The sequence below is a fragment of the Onychomys torridus genome, chromosome 17 (assembly GCF_903995425.1).
Source record: "Onychomys torridus chromosome 17, mOncTor1.1, whole genome shotgun sequence".
Lineage (NCBI taxonomy): Eukaryota > Metazoa > Chordata > Mammalia > Rodentia > Cricetidae > Onychomys > Onychomys torridus.
This window is the reverse complement of record NC_050459.1, coordinates 20,683,510-20,705,389: the sequence shown is the minus strand read 5'-3', so window position 1 is coordinate 20,705,389 and position 21,880 is coordinate 20,683,510. Positions and strand designations below refer to the sequence as shown.

Sequence of the window (21,880 nt, the reverse complement as noted above, 5' to 3'; positions counted from 1 at the left end):
CCCCATATAAACTGGGAAGTCATAACTATACTGTTAATTGTTCTTCTCTCAGGCAGGAGAATCAGGAGCTCAAGGTCACCATGACCTCTGATACATAATGAGTTGGAGGACAACCTGGGCTACATGAGACCCCGACTTTTATAGATAGTATGGTACAGAGAAACAGATATTCACCCATTTTTAGTAGCAGTTTATTGTTTCATGGTTTATTTGGCAATAGGTATTTTTAAAGTACTTAAAAATGAATATACATTTAACCTGGCAATTTTTTCCTAATCCAATAAATAAAAAAGAAAGGGGGTCACCTGAGTGTTACCTCAGTATTTCCATTGTTGCGTTCTGGTTTAGCCTTCTCGGTGTTACAGGCTGCCACAGCAGGCTTGTCTGCCTCTTTCCTTCCAGTATTTCCTTCATATTGCATCCAGTTTGGTTTGTACAGTTCAGATCACTTTCTTGCTTGAAATCCTTTACTTACAAACTACCATTACTCTTAAGAGAAATTCTAGATGTGACTTATCGAGCCTTGCCTAATGATACTTCTCTTAGCTCTTTCACATGCTTTATACTCCTCTGTGCTCCATTTCTTCCTATGATTTCTACCTGTCTGTTCCTGTAACATATCTTCTCAATGGGTATCTTTGTCCATACATCCCACAACACTTCCACCAAAATACAAGACCTGTATCAATATGCCCTTCATCTGTTTATCCTTAGTGATTTATTTCCTTTTAAATCTGGCTTGCACTGCTGGTTATCAGTTGGCTGATAACTGTTGGCTGTACTTCCTTTCTGGTCTCAGGTAGCCTTGAACCCCTGAATTTCTGCTTCCACTTTCCAAGTCCTGGAATTACAGATCCATTCCCTTAGGCCCTTTTCAGGTTCATTTCTTAAATTTCTCTTAACCAAAACAAAGTTAGTTGTAATTCAGTATATATTGGAAATTGAAATGAATTGAGTATCGAACCTAATGATGATAAATATGAATTCTATATCCATTTAAATATATTTTTGCCTTTGAGTACCAGAAGTCTCAACCTGGTTAGGCTTAAATAATAATTTTATTCTACATAATAGGAGATCCCTATTTATGAAGTTTTGTGGTTAAAGCTTACCTCAAAGACTTGATTCTTTGTATCCTTCCTCTCTGTCTTCCATTGTCCATTACATAGCCCTTAAGACTTACTGGACACCTGGTGGAAGGAAAGAACCAGCTCCCACAAGTTGTCCTCTGAGTGCCACATGTATACTGTGGCACCCACACCTGCACCCATACCTGCACATACATAGTAATAATAAACAAAAATTTAAAGGAAGTATTCCCGGAAGTAGTTACGATTGCTACAGTAATTGATGCAACACAAAAGTTCACATTAATAAGAAATGGACATTTCTTTGTCTGTACTGCTTTTGCCCTTATTATTCTTGAGTCGGTCATCACTGTTAGAGGGGCTGGAGTTACCATTATCTTCTTAGACCGTCATCTGTGAGTAGTATGATGAAAAGTCAGCCAATATCTACCAGTTTCTCTTAATATAGTTAACCATTGGATCTTTTTTTTCTTCTTCAGATCCAGACCTTTAATGTGGATACACCATGCCAGACCGTGGAAGATTTAACGAATGGGGTTGTGATGTCCCAGGTTCTTCAGAAGATGTAAGAATAAGTTACTTGTCTTTATGTGTGGTCTTACATAGAAACCTTTCTTAGATTGAAAAGGATTAAAAAAGTTGAAGTGTGAGAGTTGCTTTTCTATCATTGACAAAATACCTAAGGTAATCAGTTCATACGAAAGAAAGGTTATTTTTGGTCTTCATTTTGGGGTACTTCAGCCCTTGGTCAGTTGTCCCAGTGCTCGTGGGCCTCTGACAAGGCAGCACCGTGGTGGGAGCACTGGCAGAGGCAGCAGCTTCCCTCACAGCAGTCAAGAAGCCATCGGGAGCTGGAGAGATGCCTTCGTGGCTAGGAACACTTGTTCCTGCCCATGGCTCAGCTCTGGTTCCCAGCTCCCACGTGGTGGCTCACAGCCATTGGTGACTCCAGGTCCAGGGGATCCACTGCCCTCTTCTGGCCTCCTGGGCACCAGGCATGCATATGGTACACATACATAAATTCAAACAAAACATTCAGATGATGAAAGAAAGTGCATTTTAAAAGAAGAAGCAAAACAGGATGTTGTAGAGGCCCTACGAAGTTCCTTCAAGGGTGAGCTCTCCAGTCATCTAGCTTCCTATTCCATAGTCCTTACTCCACGAAGGGTCTACCGTCTCAGCAGTCATAAGCCAGGGACCAAAACGTCACATGCGACTTTGGAGATCATTTCAGATCTAAACTACAACAAAATGTGTGTGTAATGAAACAGGAAGCAGCAACGAGAATTTTGACGGCATGTACTTAGGTATAGATTGGTTACAAGTTTAGTTGGGATTGGATTGTTATTCCAACTTAGGTTGATAACCAGATTTTGTCATTATAGGACAAACTGAGAATGCTGTCTCTTGTAGAGTACTACTCTAATCTTAGCACTGACATCTTCCCTGACCACCAGTGTGATACAGCGATCGTCATATATTCTCTGTTCTCTGAGTAATATCTTATGTGTATTTGATTGTGCGTTTGTGACCTCCTCCGTCCTGGAAACACACAGTCTAATTTGATAAGATCTAGGAAGAGCCAGGAAGCTTGCTTTCTTTCTTGCATCCTAACAACTAAGAAAATACATAAGTTTTGAACCATATGAAATTACCATTCTTTGCAGTTTCTTTTGTTTTGTTTGCTTTGCTTTTTGCTTTTCAAGAAGGGTTTCTCTGTGTAGCCCTGGCTTTCCTGGCACTCGCTCCATAGACCTTGCTGACCTCAAACTCAGAGATCTGCCTGCCTCTGCCTCTTGAGTACTGCGCCACCACTGCCTAGCTCATTCTTTGCAGTTTCAAAGAGTCAGATATTAGTAACTTTCTCTAATTCAACTGTTGTTGTGAGTACTCTCGACTAAAAGAATGAAATGTTATTTGAGGTGTATGCAACATATCTGATTCTTCTTTTCTACATACTTTGAAAACATAATGATTCAGTATCTCGCTATGTAGCCCTGGCTGGCCTGGAACTTGCTGTGTAGGTCAGGTTGCCTGGAATTCACAGAGATCTGCCTTGTCTCTGCTTCCTGACTGCTGGGAATAAAGATGTACCCAATATGCCTGGCCCAGGGATTTTTTTTTTTTCTTTAATTTAAAGCATTATGTGTGAATTGGGTTTGGCATGATTTTTAGATTGTTTATACTTTGAAGCCCTAAGTACTTAACAGCTGATTTTAAAAGATTTATATATGACTGTGGGATTTTTCTCTAGTTCTGTTGAAAATCAGTATCATCTTCCTTCCTTCCTTCCTTCCTTCCTTCCTTCCTTCCTTCCTTCCTTCCTTCCTTCCTTTCTTTTCGAGACAGGGTTTCTCTGTGTAGCTTTGTGCCTTTCCTGGAACTCACTTGGTAGCCCAGGCTGGCCTTGAACTAACAGAGATCCACCTGCCTCTGCCTCCCGAGTGCTGGGATTAAAGGTGTGCGCCACCACCGCCTGGCCAGTATCATCTTTAAATGAATGCTTGAGATTATTATCTTCCAGTTACTTAAATGATTCGTACATGTGAGAAGTAGCTAAAATGTTTTAGAAAACCTTTTTTGTGTGTTTAGAATGGGGACCCATGTTTGAAAACTATAGTTTTTACTTTCTTCTAGAATTTAGCATGCTTGCATCTTTTTTCAGGCCATAGGCACACCTTTCTTTCTTTTTTTGAGGGGGAGGGGTTTGAGACCATTTCTCTGTGTAACAGTCCTGGCTGTCCTGGAACTGGCTTTAGGCTAAGCTAGCCTCACACTGACTGAGAAAGGTTCGTCTGAAACCTGGACAGCGCTGCTCTAGTTCCCTAAAAAGTACAGCATTTCTCATGAGACCGTAAGAATTAGAAGTGATGGTTTATGCTGTGAAACCTGTGATTTGTTTGTTTACTTGTTTGTTTTGCTTTGTGTGAAATAGGATTTCTTTCTGTATATAGCCCCAGCAGTCCTGGAACTCAATGTACAGATCAGGCTGGCCTTGAACCCCAGATCTGTAGGCCTCTGCTTCCTGAGTGCTGGAATTAAAACTGTGCCACCACACCTGGCAAAACCTGTGGTTTGATGTGCCTGCAGTGCAGATGCTTAGGAACAGTTAATGCATTGCACAGATCTGAGCTTAAGTTCCTTCTGCCTTTTATTTACTTTTGCTTTTTAATTTTCGCTGTGCATATTCCTTGTCTATAGTACCGTGTTATATACATATTGGACATATTTCTCCCCTCATTTCTTCCTGTCCAAAATTTTCTCATCTCACTCTCCTTCCCATTAATTCCCTAGACAGTTTTACTCCATTCACTACATACATGATTTTATGTATCAATGTAAAGTTTAGGAACCAAAGAGAGGAAAATATTTGTCTGTCTGATGTTGACTTAATTCATTTTCTCTAGTTGCATCCTTTTTGCTATAAATGGTTTGACTTCATTATTCCTTATGCTGAAAAACAGTTCCATTGTGTATATATACCATACTTTTTTTGTAGATGTTACAGGTATAATTTTTATTTTTGATGTCATAATATAATTAAATCATTTTCCCTTCCATTTCCTCCCTCCCCACATATGCCTCCTTGTTCTTTTTCAAATAAATAGCCTTCTTTTTTTATTAATGTTGTTGTATTCACACATATATACATATATACACATATCTATATTCATAAATATAACTTGCTCAGTCATTATATAGACACACACACACACATATATATATACATATATATATATATTACATATATGTATATATATTACATATATATTTATACTTGTAACTTGTATATATGTTTTTAGGGCTAACCATTTGATACTGGATAACCAATTTATGCCTAGCACATTTTCTTTACCCAAGGTTGGTTCTATAACTTACATGTTTTGAATAGTGCTGTAATAAGCACTGATGTAGAATTATCTCTGTGATGTGTTGCTGTGAGTTCTTTAGGTAAATCCCTAGGGTAGAACAGCTGGGTCATACGGGAGATCTAGTTTTAGTTTTTTGAGAAACCTGTGTGCTGATTTTAACAGTGACTCTACTAGTTTACCCACCAGCAATGTGTAAAGGTTCCCTTTTGTCCATATCTTTGCCAGCATTTGTTCTTTGTGTGTGTGTGCGTGTGTGTGTGTGTGTGTGTGTGTGTGTGTGTGTGTGTGTACACCAAAGGAAGCTAGGAACGTGTCAGGCCCTTTGGAGCTGGAGTCAGGTTGAAGTCCACATCCTCCCGATAGGGATGCTGGAGTGCAAACCCTGATAAGGCAGTAAGTGCTCTGAACTGCGGAACCCTCTCAGCAGGCCTTCGTCCTTTTCAAAATTTGTTCAACAAAATGTTATTTTAACTTAAGTCTGCTAGATATTCTAATAAATTCAGTTTTCCTCGGGAGAATGATATGGCATTAATAAATTAACAACTGTATACCTGTCTCATATTTTAATAATTCAGTGTGTGTGTAAACATATGCAGAGTGCTGCATATATGTCATAGTGCACATGTGGAGGTCAGAGGACAATTTTGGGGAGCCTGTCCTCTCCTCCTGTCTTGGGGTTTGGGGATTGAACTCTGGTTGTCAGGCTTCTATAGCAAATACTCATTTACTCATTGAGCCAGCTCACTGGCTCTCCCATATTTTTAAAGGGTTAAAAAAATCAGATAGCTGTCCTAAGTAAAATTAAACCATTATATAACATAAGAAGAAACTACTTCCAGTGTAAGAATTTGAGTGTATTAAATGATCATACCTAAAATGCAACTTTTGAACTTTGTGTTTACATTGGTTTGTTTAAAGACAAAACCAGAAAGTCTTACCTGTCTTCAGCGTCTCTATGTTAGTGTTTTCTTTGGCACACACACGCCCACATCTTCCTTATGAACATCTTTAATGCTACCCTGTGGTTGCCAAGGTGGAAGCTGTTTTGTTGTTTGACATCCTAAGAACTAGCTGGACAAGGAGACTTTCCTTCCATTTTGTTGTAATAACTGTTTTCACACTAAATCTGGACACACAGCACTTAACCACAAAGTCCAGAATGCTGAGCTCTGCCCAGCCTACCTAAGGGATTATTTCAACATCAGAATAATTTTTCTATTTCTATTAGAATCATGAGTTATTTTATACAGATTCCAGTAAAGTCGGCCTCAAAAAATTTATAGACTTCATTTAAATTAAACAAAATGAAATATGTCTGTATTTTCTAGAGTAGGTTTTCTGACTTGTGCACCTTGAAGAAGTCCTCAAGTCTTGCTAAAACATCTGTTGGAAGGCTTGTTTTATTGGCCAGTGAGTATTTAATTAGACAGGATAGCAAAGAATAATTATATAGATGTCTTAATTGCTATGTTGAATTGGCACTAGCATACTCTGATGAGTTGTTACTTATGATCTGCATGTGACCAAAATGCAGATATCATTCTAATAACTTTATGTAGATACAGTTTTGGAGATGTTGCTTATGGAGGTCACCCTCCAAACAAAATTGATAAAAATTGGTTACCTTTTAAAAATATATTAAAATTATTTTCTTTATTACTGTTTGTGTGGGTGCAAACACACCACAGTGTGTGTCCATGTGAAGTCAGAGACCAATTTTAGGAGTCAGTTCTTTCCTTCTGCAGTGAGTTCTTAGGGTCAAGTTCAGGTCATCAGGTTTTCACAGTAGTTATCTTTACCCTGTGAGCCATCCCAGCAGCCCAGTGACTTCTGAATACTAATAATTTGCTGTATAATAATTTGTGCAAGACTCCCTTGATTATTTTTCTTTTGCTATGAAGACACACCATGGCCAAAGCTATCTATATCTATCTATCTCCCCCCCCCTCTCTCTCTCTCTCTCTCTCTCTCTCTCTCTCTCTCTCTCTATATATATATATATATATATATATATATATATATATATAAATTAATTGGGAGCTTGCTACAATTTCAGAAGGTGAATCCATGACCATCTTGGTGGGGAGCATTGGCAGCAGGCAGGCAGACATGGCTCTGGAGCAGTAGCTGAGAGCTTACATCTTGTCTTCAAGTTGGAGGGAGAGACTGGGCCTGATGTAGGCTTTTGAAACCTCAAAGCCCACCCTCACTGACACACTCCTCCAACAAGGCCCCACCTCCTAATCCTTCCCAAACCATCCACCAGCTGGGACCAAGCATGCAAATACATGAGCTTATGGGGTCATCTCATTCAAACCACCACAAGAACATTTTTTGTAAAAATTCCACATTGAAGACTTACGGTTAGAACTCTCCCTAAGAAAGGCCAAAGTTTTAATCATTCCATTTCATGCCTGTTGTCCTGGATTACTTAAGAAAGAACCCCTACATATCCCTTTCCACAAACAATCAACATAGATTTATCATAATGAACATCATTCATAGACCTGCCAAACATGAGTCATTCTTAATCTCGAGTGTGATCAGTGTTATGCAGGAAAGCATAAAAGATGAAGCTCCAGGAGTTCCATCTCCCAATGGCACCTATTAGATAATGGCATGCAAGGGAGTGGTTTACTTTGTCTTTTAATTCTGTGGCCCTTCAGTGTTAAGCCCAGCATTTTCATGTAATCTGAAGCATTTTAATTACATGTAAGCATTCTGGGTTTGTTTGTTTGTTGTTGTTTTTTTTTTTTTTTTTCAAAAACTCAGCTTTAGATAATAGTTAGGGACTACTACAGTAACATTCCTCTTTTGTATACATTAAACCATTTGAAAGAAATGGATATTAGGAGATTCAGAAAAGAAAACCTGTAAGCAGAGTTAAAATAAAATGCAAAGTATCACTGCCAGCTCTACTGTTTTACAGTACCTTTAGAAAGTAAAATTAACCAGGCAGTGGTGGCGCACGCCTTTAATCCCAGCACTTGGCAGGCAGAGGCAGGTAGATCTCTGAGTTTGAGGCCAGTCTGACCTTCAGAGCAAGTTCTAGGACAGCCAGAACTACATAGAGGATCCCTGTCTCAGGGAGGAAAAAAAAAAAGTAAAATTAACATATACCTTTTAACATACTCAGGTTCACAAATCTCAAGAAAAATCACTTGTCAAAAAGTTCTAGAAAGCTGTGAAAAGCAATTACATATTTTCTTTAGGGCCTTGTGAAACCACATTTTGAGGAATTTGCAAAGTTTCAGTATCAAGTAATTTTCACATCAGTTTTATCTGCTCCAAAAACTATGGACAGAGTTTCCCTCAGATCTCCAACAGGGCTCTATACACACCATTTTCTTTCAGCCAAAACAGGCACTGTTCCTTTAAGATGTTAGGAGTGTGCTGCATACCTGCTGTGTGGTGTCTTCACCGAAGTGTACCGCATGTATCTAGGTATTGCCTGTTATGGTCAGTGCCCTCTTCTCTACATTACTCCCACCCATCCTTTGCCTTCCTGAACCCAGCCGTGTTCAGAACTCCTGAAACTAATGGAGTCTTTGTATTCTGAAATGATGCAAAGAGCAGAGACCAACACCTGCAGTCTGACCTGGACTGAGCAGATCAGCAGTGATGTCCCTCATGAAACAGAGCCTGCTGTTCAGTAGCTAGCAGTAAATGCCGAGTTTGGATGGAGACTTCTGGATGTTTATTGTATATGTGGCATTTTGCTGAACTGGTCTCTTCAAATCCCTGATCTGTTTAAGTAGGTCTCCCTCCACCCCCCATGAACTCCTTGTCCATGGTCCTGTCTGAAGTTTGCCAAAGAACTAGATGGAGGTTTGGGTCTTGAGGATGTCCACTATGGACTGCATCTTTTTGAGGTTGGCCATGAATATTTTGAAAATACAAAACACCTCATTCAAGCTAGATGTTACAACTTTTGTGTTCTAGGTTTGTCATTGGTTTGAAGTTCTCTGATTTACTACTAAATGTCATCCAGTTTTGAAGTTGTCTTATGTCCATCAAGAAGCTTCAGTGACTCTTGGCTTTGACACATAATTTTATAAATGAAATAATTTCTCATATTCACTGAAAACTCTGTCATAATGCTGTCCCAAAAGCACTAAGAAAAGTGTCTCAGTAAATCTTTGAATGTAGCAAACACATCCAAAGTTATGTCAAATGTTGGCATTTCGGTATATCAGAAGAAATCAGAACCGTTCTAACCGTGTTTCCTTATCCTACAATTGAGAGCTTTTGTGGAGAGTATTTGCCCTTTCAGTGCCATGAACAAAGTGCTCTCATGTGGACAGATTATTTATTCAACAGTAGGGTTTCTTTTACCATGTTATCTTCGGAAAGAGGTGGACCCTCGCCTTTGTGCCTGCTAAGTTCACGAGCTGTGGGTCAGCTGCCACGCTGCTGAGGAGGAGGATGCTCCACAGCTCTTAAGGCAGTGGAGCTCCTGCTTCTGCTCTGGTTCTTATTCTTGTTTCTTCCTCAGGAACAGAGCAGCACGTGTAAAAACAAGCTGGAGCGACTCCTGAGGAAGGAAGAGGTCCAAAAGAGGGGCCCCTGGGGGTTGTTTTTTCTTATGTACCATACAAAATTTCTTACATGGAAACCAAGTTTTTGGAAACTTCTGTAGCTTTTTCTGTCTCCCTGACGCCAATGTCTCTTCTAAAACCTTGCTTCCTTCAAGTTCCTTACGATGTCTGTTGGAGATTCTTTTTTTTTTCCTCACCATTTGCTGTGTCAGATAGGAAGGCTGCTGACATTTGTGTTGATTGTGTTGTCTGCCACTTCGCTGGAACTGTTTATCACACCCTTTTCTCTTAGACTCTGTAGTGTATTGTATATAGAATCACATCATCTAAAATAAGGATACATTGCCCCTTTATTATTGAAAATGGTTGTTTTTTTTTTTTTTCATTTCTCTGTTTTCCAAGTGTGTGTGAACAGTTTTAAAAATATTTACTGGCAGTTTGTATTTCTTCCTTTGAAAAATATTTAGTTCTGTGGCTTTTTTTTTTTTTTTAATCAATTGGATGGTTTGTTATTTTGTTGTTCAAACTTGAGAAATATTTTTTGGCTTTACTTAGTGTGTGTGCTCACACTCATGAGCACACCACCATATACATGTGTGGACCAACTTTTTTCTTTGGTTCTACCACATAGGGCCCTGGGGCGAACTCAGTCATCAGACTTGGTGACAGCACCTCCACTTGGTGATAGCACCTCCACCTGCTGAGCCGTCTCACCAGTCCCTAATTTTTGGAGTGTTTTTAACTAAACTTTCTGAAATATCTTAAATGTTTCTATTTTATTATGTGTATAGGTGTTTTGTCTGTATGTATGTCTGTGCACCATGTACACACAGTGCTTTCTGAGGCCAGAAAAGGGTGTCAGATCACCTGGAACTGGAGTTAAATGCATCCTGTGTGTGCTGGGAATCAAACCCAAATCCTCTGGAAAAGCAGGATTACTCTTAAGTAAGCCATCTCTCCAGCCCTTAATTTTAAAGATTGTCGATATTAATCCCGTCTGGTGAATAGTTGGCAAAGATTTCTCTCCCGTTCTTTATTTTCTTCACCTTAGTGCTTCTGCGCTCCCAACACTTTGAGTTGGGCTTCTTGTCCTGTTAGTTGCTTTTCTCCATTTCACGTACAGTAAGAGCTGCAGCGCTTACAGCGGTGTGTATGACCCAGTGATCTTGGCTCTTCGCACCCTGACCTTGCTCACTAGTAGTCTTTTGCAGTGTCTCCCTTGATCCTCAGGCATGTGAGGTCATCATCTACTTCAGGGCTTGCCCTCAGCCTGTGTGATGTTTGCCTTTTTCTCAGCATAACCTAGTCCAAGCCCTCTTTAATATTTACTACAGCCTTTATATTCCGCGTCACCATCTTGCTCTGTGGATTTCCACAAAACATTTGTTGAACGTGTGAATATAGAATTGCCTCTAAAAGGAAACCTTTATCTCCTTTTAACCTTTATTTCAAAGTGTTTCCATTCTTATTTTCCATTTTAGATACCATTGCTTCAGTTGCCTCCAGGCTCCTGCCTGGGCTTCCCCCACATGATGCTGTCACAGAGAGTAGTAAGCTGAAAGAAACCTTTTCTTCCCCAAGTTGCATGGTGTTTTATCATAGAAATAGAAATAGTTAACAGGAGTAAGACAGTGACCTAGGTTGTTCACCTGTGGTTTAGAAACGATTCTTCACATGCCTGTGCTGCTTACTTTAATATTCTGACATGTGGGGGATAAATAGAATTTCTGTTTCTCTTGTCATTATGGCTGTGAAATCTAATTATGATAGTGTATTGTCTAATACACATCTTGGGTATTCAAAAAGCCACTGGGAAACAATCAAGATCCATCTCAAAACGAAGCACAAAAGTTCAGAAAGACCATTAGGAAATAGTCATACCTAGGATAAAAGACAAAAATCACAATAGGTTTAAAGGTCTAACTTGGCTTTTATAGCCAATTCCAGAATTGGCAATATCACATTTTATAATAAGTGCTCTGGTGAGTGATTCTGGCAATAGAGATAGGTTCATAGACTGAAGACCAGAGTGTAGAAACTAGACAAAAAACATTTTGGTTACATCTTTTCTGAAGGTTTAAAGCAGGGGGCTTTTAACTTACCATGCCAGCTAGAACTAGAGATTGTCTCTCATCTCATGAATAATTAGACAGTTTAATAGCTTACCTTTGGCTAACTGATGTGTGACTAGATTTTGGGTTGTTCTGCTGGGCCTAATATAAACTCAATCCAGACCAATGACCTGATAAAAATTTTATGTAGCACTAAGAATCTTTCTTAAAAAACACTAAAAGTTTGCTGTTGAAAATGCTCGCTTAATCAGGCTGGGCTGGGCCTTGTGATACAATGCCTTTAATCCCAGTACTCTGAAGGCAGATGTAAAGGATCTCTGGGAGTTCCAGGCTAGCCAAGACCCTGACTCAAACAAACGAACAAACAAAATCCATCTTTTTTTTTTTTTTTTTTTTTTTGAGCTGAGGATCGAACCCAAGGCCTTGCGCTTGCTAGGCGAGTGTTCTACCACTGAGCTAAATCCCCAATCCCCAAAATCCATCTTTTAAAAGAAGTAGAATCAAAATATATTTGTGTTGAAACCCATATTAATGTGTAGGGGGTTGTAAAGAATATTACATTACTTATTTCTAGCTGTAGAAATAAAACTTAATTTCTTTTGGTTGTTTTTGTTATTGAAAGCATTTGACTATAAGAAAACAATATATTTCTGGAATTATATTAAGGATTAAAATTAATGTGTTTTTCCTTCATCTGAGCTGTTGCAAGCGTAAGTGCAGGCAAATAAGTGCACAGCTGGTTAAGGAGATTTGGGGGGGGGGGGTCGAGACAGGGTTTCTCTGTGTAGCTTTGTGCCTTTCCTGGAACTCACTTGGTAGCCCAGCCAGGCTGGCCTCGAACTCACAGAGATCCGCCTGGCTCTGCCTCCCGAGTGCTGGGATTAAAGGCGTGTGCCACCACTGCCCGGCAAGTAAATGGTTTTTAACAGGTATCAGAGCATAGGTGAATATTTTGTTACTTGTGAAAAACATTCCCAATGAGATTATTTAGTTGTTATTTTCATATCAATATAAAGCCATAATCTCTAAAGAGTTGTGAGGAAATTGTCTTTATTCTGTGTGAGTCTAGCCCAAGACCTTCAATAGAGAATATTTAGAAATTTTCTGTAATTACAAACTGCTAAAGCAAAAGTCACAGCTAGAGATGTTAATCTCACCAATCAAGAGTTAGACCACTTCTACAGTTTAAAGCCAAATTTGAAGTAAGCTTTAACTGGAAAGGGGGATGGGCTCTGGCCAGGTCCACCCAGATGCCCAGGAAATGGCCCAAATCAGGGTTTAGATCGGCTTAAATATTTCCCATCAGGTTCAGTTAGGAGCAAGTGTACAACCTTCAGCCTACATCCAATCAGGGGTAAGTGTACATCCTGTCATATTTCCACCTGTGACCCTCCCGCTCACATGTGATCAAGCACATCCAGAGCAGATGGGTCACACAAACTTGTTTAGGGGAGTAGAGAAAAATATGTGGCCTGGTATCTCCCATAAACCATAGCCTCCAGCATTTCAGGAACAATATGTCTTTGGGCAAGGGGCTTGCAGATCAGAGACATTTTTCTTTCATGGATCTCTGTGGTATGGTAATTAAAACTTAAAATGTAACTCTGGCTCTCACAGAGGCCTGCATATAGTCAAAGTTTATTGCTATTTATAAGCCCCACTGGGGAAAGAAAAAACAGTAGGAAAGAAAGTTGCAGGTGAGTATCTGTTTTGAGACAGGGTCTTGCTACATGGCTCAGATTGACCTGGAATTTACTATGTAGCCCAGATTGACCTCAAACTCACCTTCCTTCTGCCCCAGCCTCTGCCTCCTAAATGCTAGGATTATAGCTTTGTGCCACCACGCCTAATGTTCAGACTCCTATTCTGGGTATGTTCTGCTGAGGTAGTAGATTAGAAGCTACTAAATATGTGCTAACTACTTTGCTAAAATGTATTGGGAAACTCCTTGTGGCAGTTATTGGATAGAATAACAGTGAATAACAAGTGCCAGAATTTAATTAAATAGAGGGTACCATAAATGGTGGTTTTCTTTTTTTCCACTTGTAACAGTTTAGTGAGATGATTAGACACTGAACCTCCCATTTGTGTTGAGTTCTGCTTATTTGTTTTAACAAAAAGTGTATGCTCTCAACTCTGCTACTTAACTGCGATTGAATTTGGGGAAATTGCTTCGTTTCTGAGTCTGATAGTTCTTACCTGTAACATTTTTAAGTAAGCTTTCTGTTGGATGAAGGGACAGATACCTTAATGGAGGAAGAGTTGAGATATAATACAGTTCAGTGGTAAAGTACTTGCCCAGCATACACAAGGTCCTGGGTTTGACCTCCAGCATGGCTCAGGGGTGGGGCATTTAATCCCAACACAGATGCAGTATTTAGGAGGCAGACACCGGAGGATTACAAGTCGAAAGCAGGCCTCAAGCTCCAAAATAAGTGTGTTTGAAACCATCCTGGGCTACATGGGACCCTGTCTCAAAAAGAAAACCTGAATCAATAAGTGAATGAATAAGTAAAATAAAAGGAGAAAGACTATTTTGGCTCACATTTTCAGAGGTTTTAGTTCATGGTCTGCTTGTTCCTGCTATGAACTTGTGGTAAGGAAAAGTATTGTGAGTGCAGGAGGATATGGGTGATCAAAGCTGCTGACGTCACAGTACCACGAACTGGGGGCCAAGCCTTCACACAAACCTTTCTGGAAACTACTTCATCTAAACCAAAGCAGTGTTTTAAAGCATTTTTAAAGGGACTTTCTGGTTCAGTGCCTATGGCTTTTAGCAGTCAACCACATAGCACCAGACTACGAAAGATTAATACTTTACTGCCAGATGATTTCACTGTCAAAAATAACATTTTTCTAACATCTGAACTGATCTTTAAAATAACTTTTTGCTGTTATAGTAGAATCCCCTTTGTTTTCTTTGCATTGCCTGTTTTCTAAGAGATGTTAAGCAAAGAGAATGCTCGCTGGAGGGACATGTCTGAGGTTTCTTGGAAGTCCACTTCTCTGAGCGCTCACCTCTGACAGGGCGCTGCTTCTTGCCCCAGTGATGTATGCGTCCTACTTGCAGCCATCCATCTGTCCCTCTTTTTAACCACATGTAATAGGATCAAGGATGAAAATAGACTTTGGCCCAAGCTTGCTGGGGTTTTATACTGAGTCAATAACAGCCAGTCTTATTTAGACGTTGTAAAGACTTAGAACATAGCTGTAGTCATTTCCAGCTCTGTATTGGGAGAAACAGGAAGAGGTCGGTCCACAAAGACAAAATGGTATAGATGGAAAAAAATGTAAAAGAAAGAAGTCAAAGATGCTTGTTCCAATATTTGTGAGGCCCAGCCATCTTTTAAGTATTAGTACACACTTCTTCTTCTTCTTCTTCTTCTTCTTCTTCTTCTTCTTCTTCTTCTTCTTCTTCTTCTTCTTCTTCTTCTCCTCCTCCTTTTTTTTGCATCAGATTACCTAAGTTGTTTTCTCTTGGTGTAGAAAACCTTTCCTAGAAACACTAAATTAAACTTAAAAACAAAAATAGATGAGTATGACTGTCCACATGCCAGTTAATTAAGTTAGCTCTCTTTTACTACATATAAATGGATCAGATACCCAAATATAAGAGCTAAAAATACAAAAAGGAAAAAAAATTTAAAAGGAGTAAGTCTTTGTAACCTTGGCAGAAGTGTCCTAGATAAAAATGCCATAAGTACAAGGTAGATAAATTGAACTTTATCAAACTTAGAAACCTTTGTGTGTACAGTATGCCATCAAGAAAGTGAAAAGGAGGGGCTGGAGAGGTGGTTTAAGGGTTAAGAACATCCACTGCTCTTGAAGAGTACCTGGGGCAGGGGTTCAGTTCCCAGAACCTACATGATGGCTCAAAACCATCTGTAACCCCAGTTCCAGGGGTTTAATACCCTCTTTCTTACAGCTTCTCAGGGGCCAGGTACTCACATGGTGCACTTACATACATTGGGGCAAATATTCATACACATAAAATGTTGGAAGATTTTTGCTGACTGACAGAGATGACAGTCTCCCCATGGCCTGGCAGTTTATCTCAATATCTTGACAACATAGAGCTCCCTCCCTCCAGCAGGACTTCCTACCTCTAACCCCCCTTATCTAGAGAATGTCCCTGGGCCTGAAGGACTGACCTTATCTAAACCAGATGCCTGACTGATCTTGTAGCTTGAACCCTGGCACAGACCCTGCTGGAAGGCTCCCTTGCTGCACATGTGATGACTAAGACTTGTACAAGGAGCCTGACGAGAGGAGGGTGCCCCTTGCAAATTAGAGTTTGTCCTCAGGCTCCCCGACCCTATGTAGTCTTTATACTCTGGAATAAAGCTGCGCTGATCCACCAGTCTGTCTCCCGGAGGCCTCCCTCCGATCATGCTCATGGGCTACCCACTAAGCTTTCTGTTGCCCACTACTGCCTCCGATAGGCCAAGAGGGAAAGAGGGTCCCATACATAACCAGACAGAGATGAAAGAGAAAGTGAAAGGACGACTGGGATGGCTCACTGGTGTACGCGCTTCCTGTGGAGGACCAGCGTTCAGGTCCTCAGTCCGCTGCTGGGCAGTGTTCCTCCTCTGGTTTCCATGGGCACCTGCACACGTATGTACACAAACACATAGTTTTTAAGGTGAAAAGAAGGCATGAGCCACCACAGGCAAGGTTTATGTTAAACAGAATTATGTGACCCAGCAATTCCACCCCAGATGAACCATGTCCATACAAAAACTGGTACATGACTGCTAAGCATCGTTATTTATAATAGCTCAAAAGTAAAAACAACCCAAATACTCATCAGCTAATGAATGAATAAACATAATGAAGTAGTCGTTTATCATAGAGATCATTTGTGAGAAATGCATCTTGTGCAAACACAAAGTAGACCATACAATATTGTGGGTTCACTGTAGTTGACCGTGGATGGTCATGCTATGTGGTGCTTGGCCATTATCCCTAAAACAGTCAAGCCCTGATACATGCTACATTACACAAAAACCTTAGAGTCATACTAACTGAGAGAAGTCAGACATAAACGATCATATGGTTTACTGTTTTGTTCATTACAATGTTCAGGGCATAGAACAAAGAAAGAGATTAGATTAGTAATTTCCAGAGGTGATAAAATAAAATGAGAAAGACAGCTAGTGGATACAAGTTTTATCTTATTTTCTCTCTTTTTTTTTCTTTCTCTTGTGTATGCAGGTGCTTTTGCCCCATGAATATATATATAGATGTCTCCAAAGGTTAACATTAGATGTCTGACCTTGATAACTTTCATACCTTGGTTTTTGAGACAGGGACTCATAATTTTTTATTCTGATCTCACTGTTTCAACCAAGGGATCCACCTGTCCCCACCACCACTCCAAAGCCCATTCCCCCATGGACCCTGCTCCCTCTATACTTGGGTTAGATACACGCCTCTGCTCCTGGCTTTTACATGGTAGAATCCAAACTCAGGCCATCACTGCTGTACGACTTTTACCCACCGAGCCATCTCTATCCCTGCATTTCCTTTTCTATGAAGACACAGAAGCTTTAACATGCTGGTGGTGGTTGTGCAAGTCTATCAGTATTGTATTCTGAAGTGATTTATATATTCTAAATGAATAAATATATGATCTGTGAACTATATCTTAATTGATTTTTTAAAAAGATTTATTTATTATTATGTATACAGAAGAGGGCGCCAGATCTCATTACAGACAGTTGTGAGCCACCATGTGGTTGCTGGGAATTGAACTCAGAACCTCTGGAAGAGCAGATGGTGCTCTTAACCTCTGAGCCATCTCTCCAGCCCTCTTAATTGACTTTTAAAAGGAGATAAATGGCCCAAAAGGAGATAAATGGCCCAGTGGAGTGGTGCATGGCTTTAATCCCAGCACTGGAGAGGCAGAGGCAGATGAATCTCTCTGAGTTCAAGAATAGCTTGGTCTGCATATAGAGAGTTCCAGGCCAGCCAAGGCTACACAGTGAGACCGTGTTTTGTTTTTGTTTCTGGTTTTGTTTGTTTTAAGGCAGATGAATTAGGCTGGAGAGATGGCTCAGCAGTTAAATGTGCTTCCCGCTCTTCCAAAGGACCAAGTACAGTTCCCAGCACTGTATCAGATGGTTCACAATTGCCTGTAACTCTAGCTCAAGAAGATCCACTACCCTCTTCTTACCTCTTTGTGCACACTCAGTCACATACATGTACCCGTTATTAAGAGAATACAGATAAATTGTAAAAGATGAATAGACAAGTTCATATGTTATATAGTGGTTAAATATAGGGTTAAAATGATTTTGATAGATATAATTTATAAACTTATTACCGAAATAAGTACATTTATTTTTGTAACTTTTTTTTTTTTTTTTTTGGTTTTTCGAGACAGGGTTTCTCTGTGTAGTTTTGGTGCCTTTCCTGGATCTCACTCTGTAGACCAGGCTGGCCTCGAACTCACAGAGATCCACCTGGCTCTGCCTGAGTACTGGGATTAAAGGTATGCACCACCATCACCCGGCAAAATTTTTTAATCCTAAGTAGCCAGTTGCTTGTTTTAAAATTAACTGGAATAAAACTTATTGATTGAATTTCAATTACAGTACAAATTGAAATGAAATTACTCCCCTTCCCTCACTAACATTCCTGTCCCAATACTCTTCTGTATCTGGGTTGAATAGATACAGTCATGTCATGGAAAGATCTTGGACTTAATACTTGCTAGACCAGGACAAATAGATGTCCCATTGTGGTCTTGGACAAATCATTTCTTAGAGCTTCAGTTTGAAAAACTTAAAGTGATATTCATGCTGAGAAGTATGGGTAGTTTTGTTTTGTTGGTTGGTTGGTTTTTCTTCCAAATATCAATATAGGAGGATTTCCTAAGAAAAATAGGGTCTACCCTTGTTTGACTATATTTGCCTATATAACTTCATTTTCACTTTCTTGAAAAAGTGTGCCTTTTTAAAAAGGTTGTCATTGTTTTTTACTTATTTTGTATAGTTTTACGCTATCAACAACTCTAGTTTTGTTTACTCAACTATAATTCACTTTTAGAATATATTAACTATATATTAACATTGTGCCTTTTAGTTTTTTAAGGTAAAATATCCATTTTGTAATACATCTTATATAGCTAATTTATTACCAAAACTATTCAAAATGATTTTAGAAAACGTGGTGTTCCATCTGGTCTCATAGATTATTGAACAACTGGTATGTGGCATATACATAATTTTATGGCTCACTTAAGTGATGGCATGAGATGGGATTAGGTGTAAGCATGACAGCCACAGGGTCTTAATACAGCTTTTCTTTACTTGCAGAGATCCTGCATATTTTGATGATAATTGGCTAAATAGAATCAAAACTGAAGTGGGAGACAATTGGAGATTAAAGGTATTTCTTTTTGCTTTTACACCTGTTAAATCTTTAAATATTTGTGTTGAATATTGTCTTACTTAGGGTTTCTATTGCTGCAAAGAGACACCATGACCACAGCAAATCTTACAAAGGAAAATATTCAACTGGGCTTGGCTTACAGTTTCAGAGGTTTAGTCCATGTTGGGAAGCATGGCAGCATGCAGGCAGACATGGTGCTGGAGAGGTAGCTGAGAGTTCTTCATCTTGATCCACAGGCAATAGGAGGCAACTTTGTGCTACTCTGGATAAAGCTTGGGCAAAGGAGACCCCAAAGCCCACCCCCACAGTGACACACTTCCTCCGACAAGGCCGTACCTACTCCACCAAAGCCACACCTCCTAATAGTGCTACTCCCTGCTAGGCCGTTTTCTTTCAGACCACCACATATGTAATTCTTGGGTTTTGTTTTGTTTTTTTAATCTGATCATTCCAGTGAGATTAGAAGGTTACTTAGGAAGCCTATAGCAAAAATAATCTGGAATTTAAGATTAGTCGTAACTTGACACACTGCCTGGCAGGATATGCCATACTGCACGTCAGTAAAGCCTACTAATGGCTGGATCAGGGAGCCCATGTTCACACTGTAGCCCTACCATTTACTCTCTCTGGCAAGTGATGTAAACTTGCGTTGGAGCACTTCTTCAATGGTATGATGCCATTAGTTAAAATAAGATAATGTAGCATTTTGCCATGGGGAAAACTACTATTTTAAATGACTGTATCAGTTTTAAGGTATTCCACTTTCAGATGTTGGAAGTATGAAAAATAAACAGCTTGGAAGAGCAAGAAAGGAAATAAATGATGTATTTTCCAAATCCAAATGTTTGACAAAATGTTAATTTTATTTATAATAACTGGTTTTTGGTTTTGTTTTTTAGATAGTTTGCTGTATAGCCTAGATCTGCCTTGAATTCAGTTTCCTGCCCTTACCTCTCGGATTAATAGACATAAACAAGCACCCTATGCTTGTTGTTTTTAATAGATACCCAACGCTTTGGTTTATTCCTCTCTTTAAAATAAATGTTTCCAGGGGCTGGAGAGATTGCTCAGCACTTTAGAGCACTTGTTACACTTGTTACTTTTGCAAGGATCTATGTTAGGGAACCAGCAATCCACGTGGTGGCTCAAAATCAGCTGTAACTCCCATTCCGAAAATCCAGTATCCTCTTCTGACTTTGGAGAACACCAGGCACACACATGGTACACATACATGCAAACAGTCAAGCAGAACACTCACACACATAAAATAAATACCGTTTTAAATGCTTTACACCAGAAGGTTGCAGCCTCTTTCATTTGATAACCTCAAGCTGTATTGTCTTTTTGTTCTAAGATATATTGTTCTAGGACACACCCAGTTACAGGTTGAGCATCATCAGTCCTAAATCCAAAACATATCTGATCCCCCAACCATTTCATATAAGGAATTGTCATAACTAACATACTAAGTACTAACATTGAATAGATTCAGCCAGATCACAAGGATGATTGGCAGAATATGCACATTTAACCCAATACAAATTTGACTATATGAGAAGAGTCAAAAGCAGATGAGAACTTAAGAGTTTTTAATCAAACAGTGCAGTGAATCTGTCTATCATTTCACCCAGATAAACATGGCCAGTGAACTTAAGTTCTGGAGTGAGTTAATACACTGAGACACTATAAGATCCCTCCTCTTGCCTCATTTATGGTCCTCCTTAAAGCACTAGCAAAACCTTTGCAAGGCTTAATGTTAGTCTGTTTTAGTATTTCAGGATGCAATAGTAATTTTTTGTTGTTGTTGGAGAGGAATTGAGACAGGACTTCTATGTGTACCCTTGGCTATCTTAGAACTCACTCAAACTGGCCTCGAACTCAGCAATCTGCCTGCCTCTGCCTCCCGAGTGCTGGGATTAAAGGCATGTGCTGCCAGGGTTATAATTACTTACTTTGTTTGGTATTCAGCTAAATAGCTGCCTTTTTTTGACGGTGGAGGAATTTGGACATGTATTTCCTGGATTAAGACAACAAAGGACTGGAGAGATGTCTCAGCAGTTAAGAGCTGCTCTTCCAGAGGACCTAGGTTCAATTCCCTAACTTCCACAGCAGATCACAACCTTATGTAACTCTAGTTCTAGGGGATTCAACATGCATGCAAGCAAAACACCCATACATGTAAATTAATTTTTAAATTTTTTTAAAGATTTCCAAGGATAAGTTTCACAATAGTTTCTGTTTAATACTCTGCAGTTAGAGAAAATAGCATGAATTTAAGTTCAGGTCTTTAAGAATAATACATTTTATTTCCTTTTACTTATCAAAAGTCTGTATAATCTGTTAGGTGTTATTCATTTCCCCATAGTGTTATCACTAAGTAATATCTTTTCATGATGTTGTTACTTCAAATATTGTATTAAGTTTTATTTTTTATACAGTTTAAATATACATTATGTGAATTGGGCCAGAAGTATTTCAGATTTTAGAAGACATTTTTGGGGAGATTTAGGGTTTGTTTGTATGTTTAGAAAGTTGCATGAACTTGACCAATTGAACATCCCTAATCTCAAGATCTGAAATGCTCCAAAGTCCAAATGTTTTAAAGTACCAACATGCTGTTCCAAAGGTTTTAGAGTTTGGCTCATTTCAGACTTGAGAGTTGTGGTCTGGGAATACTCCGCTTGTACTTGCTCTGTGATTTACTGAGTTTTTAATGTTACTCTGTACTATTTTCTGTGCTTGCCTTTCACCCACTTTTCCTCTCTCTAAACAGATCAGTAATTTAAAGAAAATTTTAAAAGGAATCTTGGATTACAATCATGAGGTAAGATTTTTTTTTTCTCATTCTACTTGGAAATATTACAGAATAGTTTAAATTTTTTATAGTTTCAAGCTTAAGAAAAAACATTTCAAAA

At 39.3% G+C, this 21,880-nt stretch overlaps 1 protein-coding gene across 3 annotated transcripts in view; it reads left to right on the top strand.

The window, feature by feature from the left end:
- Positions 1-21,880, top strand: part of Hook3 (hook microtubule tethering protein 3) — a 90,099-nt gene that overhangs the window by 7,356 nt on the left and 60,863 nt on the right. For all 3 annotated transcript variants that reach the window (XM_036209470.1, XM_036209469.1, XM_036209471.1), the window contains exons 2-4: positions 1,568-1,653; positions 18,890-18,962; positions 21,739-21,789. In XM_036209470.1, coding sequence (XP_036065363.1) covers positions 1,568-1,653; positions 18,890-18,962; positions 21,739-21,789 — 210 coding nt within the window. The remainder of the gene's footprint in view (positions 1-1,567; positions 1,654-18,889; positions 18,963-21,738; positions 21,790-21,880) is intronic.